This window comes from Cynocephalus volans, chromosome 4 (assembly GCF_027409185.1).
Source record: "Cynocephalus volans isolate mCynVol1 chromosome 4, mCynVol1.pri, whole genome shotgun sequence".
NCBI lineage: Eukaryota > Metazoa > Chordata > Mammalia > Dermoptera > Cynocephalidae > Cynocephalus > Cynocephalus volans.
Genome location: NC_084463.1, coordinates 17609941 through 17615940, shown reverse-complemented (window position 1 = coordinate 17615940; position 6000 = coordinate 17609941). Strand labels below are relative to the sequence as shown.

At 41.5% G+C, this 6000-nt stretch overlaps 1 protein-coding gene across 2 annotated transcripts in view; it reads right to left on the bottom strand.

Annotated features, from left to right (window-relative positions):
* Window positions 1–501: 501 nt before the first annotated feature.
* Window positions 502–6000, bottom strand: part of SORL1 (sortilin related receptor 1) — a 159828-nt gene continuing 154329 nt past the window's right edge. Inside the window, exons 47-49 of one of the 2 annotated variants that reach the window (XM_063093194.1) lie at window positions 5003–5215; window positions 3521–3618; window positions 502–2900 (exon numbers count right to left, since the gene is read on the bottom strand). In XM_063093194.1, the coding sequence (XP_062949264.1) occupies window positions 3551–3618; window positions 5003–5215 (281 nt within the window). In that variant the 3' untranslated portion in view covers window positions 502–2900; window positions 3521–3550. Of the gene's footprint in view, window positions 3619–5002; window positions 5216–6000 lie in introns of both variants that reach the window. The other variant, XM_063093193.1, reaches the window with a different exon arrangement.

Genomic DNA, 6000 nt, shown 5'->3' with positions numbered 1-6000 from the left:
TATTCCATATCTCAGTCTTGCATAGAAAGTAGTCTATATAAACTTAATGCACTGGCTTTTATTACACAAAAATTGTACCTGAAAGGTAGCACACACTCCAGTTAAGAAAAATAACATAATAGGAATGTCAAGATACAATCCCAACACAAGTGAAGATTCTGCACAGAGTTTTAGAGTCCGTTCCTAAAATCAATATGGGGGTGCTATTCAGTTTGGTTATATCTCAGAATCCCTCCTCTGAGGTACCCCGCAACTCTCTGTTGAAGGAAGAGAATTCTCAGGGATTCACCATAACCCCCTTAGTGAGAAAGGGAGCAACCAAACCTGACAGGATGGGGTTTTACCCTTTAGGAAGTCCTGGAAATAAAGTCTTACTAGATGGGGTGACTACTGGCAGGATTCTCCGAGGAGAAGTGGGTGCTTATCTATAAGAAGCTCACCATATCACTGCTCTCCCCAGCTTCATCCTCCCCCTCCCCCAACCCCCCACCACATGGCCACTGCTTTGAGAAGGGTTATATTCTCTAAATAGTTCAGTTAGCTTAATCTAGTGGGCCACACATGACGGGCAGGAGAGAACACGCAGCTGTGTCTCTCCCATCCATCCCACCCAAATATCCCTGGTGATACTACTAGAGATGGAACCCCAGAATCACTTTTCCAAAAGTCAGCAGTTTCAACCAGTTACTCAGCATCGTAACTATTTACCCAGCTTGCCAGGGCAGCCAGTAGTTACTGGAGCTCCTCACCTGTCTGCAAACAGGTTTGCATAGAAATGGCCTCTCCCTGCAATCCTCTGTAGAACTCTACTCTCTGTCATTTTATCCACATGGACCTGTGTCTCATAAAGCTTAGGGGCATTCAATACATCAAAGAACAAAATCAGCTTCCAGAGAAAACTCATCCATGATCTCCCTGCCTGCCAAATAATTTTGCTGGCCCATTGTGGTCCACATGGATGCAAGCATCTGACATTCTAATGTACTCTAGGAGAGAATAAAACCTTTTCCCTGCACTGTGTGAACTTTTGAGGCGGCATCTCCAACAAGGTACAAAAGCCCCTTCTTCACAAGTAACCAGGGGCTCCAGGTGGTCACAGTAAAGCAGTTATCTGGTCACCTTCAAAGGCTGCATGTAGTATTTGTTTTCATTTCCTATTGTCTCTCCAACCTCTGCACTCTTTTAGACAAGATATATACATCAAAACCCCACAAAGCTATACAGAGGGAAATAGGAGTGTGTGCTTCAAAAGATCATAAAAATATACAATTTACACATAGCTGCATCTATCTAGCTTAGTCTTCAGGAACTTAGCTCCTCTGTTTATATAAAATACTCTAGCCCTAAAAGGCTGCTTTTTTTTTCAAACAGCACAGTGGCATTTTCCAAGGAGAGGGGTAATGGCCTGTCTATACAGTACTGTGCACGAAGCATCGGGAGGCACTGGTAACTAGAACTGGATGCTCGCAAATATCTCAAGTTGCCAACTGGAGACATATGCTCTGTAAAAAGGCTTGCCTAAGGAATAGTTGAAAATACCGTCTCAGAGCCTTTCATATCAGCTTTTACAAATGCCACCACAAAGTTGGCAGAAAAGAAAGAGAAGAAAATACACTTTCTAGCGGTTCAATGAAATGACTTGCCTCCCACCAGATTGCTAATCTTTCAGCTACTTAAAGAGCTTATTAATGGGGAAGTGGTGGGGCTTAGAGGTTTGAACAAAACTCCAAGGCAAGACAAGAGAAAGCCAAAGAAATTCCAGTCTTTAAGAAAATAAAAATGGAGAGTGATAGGAAAGAAATGAAAATATGCTGGAAGAAGGCTCATTATTACCACCACTTGTTAAAATGAAATAGAATCCTACCCACATGGCATACTAAATGTCTACAGTTTAAAATACTCATCTAAAATATACATATAAATAAAAATTTTTTAACTAAAAAATTTAATTGGCTCTTTGTTTTCCAAACAATCCCTAGGTAATGAAACTACATTATCACCCAAGAATGATACTTTTGGTTAAAAGAAATCAAACACTTGTGAGAAGGTGATGCATTGCATCTAAGGAAAGATGGGGTTTTACAAAGCTTGCATATAAAGGACACATATTCAGAGGCATGACTTTGGGAGGAAATTTTGCAGTGAGGTACATACAGTACAAATCACAATAATGCTAGACATTGGTGCCTACAACACTCAGTCTAAAGGGTGGGCATCAGTCCACAATGAATTCTACATAACTATCAAGTGGCCATGATTTGAATACAGAAGTGGCATTTTAAAGGCAGAAGAATAAAAGCACAGCTTGTTTTACAGAGAAAATAAATGAACAAACTCTAGTGTTGCTGCTAATGTTAACTGAATTAAGTGGTCTTGAATTTTTAGATCTCCTCTACCTCCGTGAGAGTGAATAGCACTTTTTGTTTAGATTGGGTCGGGATATGAGCAAGGGATATTGGAGAAAAGGAAAAAAAAAAAAAAAAAAAAGTGAAGGCACTGACCCAATCCAAAATGACTGCATATATCAGTATGGATTTTTAAGAAGAATAAGTAGTCACCTCAACCCAAATACAGGATTTTACATTTGAGATTCTTCACTGGTAAGTAAAAACAACAAAAAAATGGAAAATGGAAAAATTACATACTGTATTTGCCAGTCTATCTATTACGGCAGAGATCTAGAACTCTGCCACAACCAGAGTAATTTTTTGCAATGACAGTGATACCAGTGTATAATAAAGCAGTGTTATCATTTTGTAGCTTCCAAAGCTACACCTTGTACAGAGGCATATATAGTAAAATTCCATCAATTAATATAAGAGAGGAAGCTGTTGGCTTGCAGGGCTCCCCAGGCTGCAGCTCTGTTTAACTTAAATCCAGCAATGACTCAGTGTTCTCTCCTGCCAAAGACCATTATGTGACACATGAGTGAATAAAAATGGATTGCTTCCGGAATGACAACAAAAATGCTCTGTTCCCCATCCCCCAACCCTATGGGTGAGGGGCTTATCACCCACGTGGTGTCAGATGACTACTACAGCCTGGCCTTATACAGAGTCCCAATAAATTAACAAAATAACAAAAGAGAACATTCCCCCATAACATACCCAAACATTTTTATATAAACTAAATCCAAACAAAATTTAAAATTTAAGTATACTTTCAAGGAGAAGGGATTCCACCCATCACTCTCTCTTGAAGTTTTTATTAAATACATTTCTGTGTCTTAGAAAAATAAAAAGAATGGCCAATTTACTGAACCAAAATTATCTCACAGACTTAAAAGCATGCCCAGCAAGCACAGCCCTGTAAGACTACATTAATGTCAAATCAAAGCAATTTGGTTACTAAAATCAACCTGGTTTGAAGTTCACAGTTGATTACCACAAAGTTTATTCATTCCTTTCTTTCCTTTTTTTTTTTGTTTTTGTTTTTGGCCCATATAAAAATAACATATTGCAACTCAAAGTGCATCTTTTAAAATAAACCATCAACTATCTTTATCAAATAAAATATTTACACCATTTGGTTTCTAGTGAGGAAAGCTCTTTCAGGCAATCACCATGGGGACGTCATCTGAAAATCCAGTTATCATAGGAGCGTCTTCGTCATCCTCCCCTAAAGACAAAACAGTCAGGCCTTGGTGAGTTCCAGAACACTTTCCCTGGACCCTACACCCCACTGCTCTGTCCACCCTGCAATCCTATCACAACCTCCAGCTAGAAAAGTCAACCAACAGCCAGCCAGGCACAATAATCAGCTCCGAGCCCTAGTCCAGCTTCCCTCTGCCACCCCTTGGACCACCTTCTCCCCATCAACGAATGACTAAGCTTATTTACTGGTAGCTTGAACTTAGCCAAATAAGGAACGCCTTTAGGAAGGAGAATCTCATTACCTCTCCCAAAGCTACATGGGTTATTGGGGTTCCCCAGTTTGAGTTATCTCCACCTACATTAGCACAGTGAACTTCAGTGTTTGCCGTCCCTTCTGAACTCAATCTGCTCTGAGGAAGAGGATCTTGGAGGGGTTCAAGCATTTTGAGGACAGCTTCCCAGACTAATGGCCATCCCCTTGTGTCCCCTGGTATAATCCTGTGCAACTAAATGCCGATCTGCATTCAGTGATTACTGTGTGGCACCATAATGGATCAATTCCTTTTGCCCCAATAGCAGAAGCAAAGAAGCCACCCTATTCATGCCGGGCAGTCCAGATACTTGCTTATTAGGCAAGGAAACTGAGACGGAAAGGGAGCAGAGCTAATATTATATGATCAGTGAATGAGAATAAATATCTTTACAAAGAAAAATAATCATAACTAGTTTACAGAAAAAATAAACATGTAAACACACATTTGGCAGTCTGAGTTTGAGGGAGCCTTTAACACACTCACTTTAGTATACTAAGTGGGCTACTAGCTCTATTAGTGTTTAGGAATTTCAGCAGACAAAAACTTCGAAAAGAGATATTTCCTTCTTTTCTCCATGCTGTGTGTTATCAATAGATAAAAGAATGGCCGGTGAGGTTACACCACCAATCGGAAAGAGATACAGCAAGATGGAAAGGGTGTCTTTTGATAGAAGCCAATTGGGAAGGCGTCACTTTTTATCTTGACTAGGATCTCCAGCGATGTCAGACTGCCAGGTCAGTGAAGGATGAGAGAGGGGCTGGAAATTTTGGGGAATTTTGTGACACTCTGGGAGTCTCCAAAGCCCAGGACCTGTCTATCCTTCCTATACAAGGCAAGCTGCTACCAGTTCTTCCACAAAACTGCTCCCTGTTTCAGGCCAGAACGACACTATTGAAAAGAACACAGTATTTTATTGTAGGAGCAATTTAAAAGCTAAGGGCCTTGACTGGCTTAACTCAAAGCAGTGAAATCACTGGCTAATGAATGACTCCACTCATATCAAAAGATGAGCTGAAGATAAGGACATCTTAATCAAGTCATTGGCTTTGTGGGGGTCTGCCTGGGAGGTAGAACCAACTTCCCTGCCCCGCTTACCCAGGTCATCGCCCGAGGAGAAGATGGCTGACCCCAGCCTGGAGCTGTAATGGCTGTTGGCAAAAGCAGTGAAGCTGCTCTGCAGTCTCCGGTGCTTTGTGTACAGGATGGCAAACCCGACCCCCAGGCTCAGCAGTATCAGGAACAAGATGGGCACCACCACGGCAGCAACATCAGTAGACCTGGCAGCCTGAATTGCTGATGCATCTCCACCTGCCAAGGCAAGATTCCCACCAATAAGCCTCCCAACCTGAGGGCAGGAGAATGAACCAGGCAACTCCTCAAGGCCCCACCCATCAAGCTAGGAGTCAGCGACAGCTACGCAAACTGCCAGTCTGGTGTGACACACTCCTGCACGTGCATGATGCTGGAGTATTACCCGACTACTTGCCATGAGCCGATAGACCATGGGCCTTGTGCATGCAAATACGGTAATTACATTAGACTCCTAATCACTGCCTTGTTGGTTATTTAGATAATCTCTTGGAAAGGAGACCTTTGTTGGGGTATCAACACTGATTTCATTAGCATTATTACTTAAGACCACTTGCTTGCCTTACATAAGAGGATGTGAAATCAGACCACTAATTAACAAGATTGCAATTATTTCCCCCTACTTGGCACCAAAGTCACTCTGAACTGCAATTACCTGAAGCTCCATTAAGTGATACAAATGAGATTCCTTTACTACAGTACTGACTTAACAGCTCATGAAGTTTTATGAGGTTTTTTACTTAAGTAAAAAAAAGAGAGAGAGAAACAACCTTTCCATATGCATTTAACATTTTTTAAAGCTCTTTGCAAAGCCATTTAGGTGTCTAGAACCTAACAATGATTCCCCTTTCCCACTGTCTTAAATACTACTGGCTTTTTGATGATTTACTGATAGATTTGTACCACTAGGGCCCTAGGGCAAAGCCATCTCCCACCACCACCCTGAGGGAGGGGCTGGTCTCCTTGAAAAGGGGTGGACTTTTCATGTTTAAAATCCTGGGGAA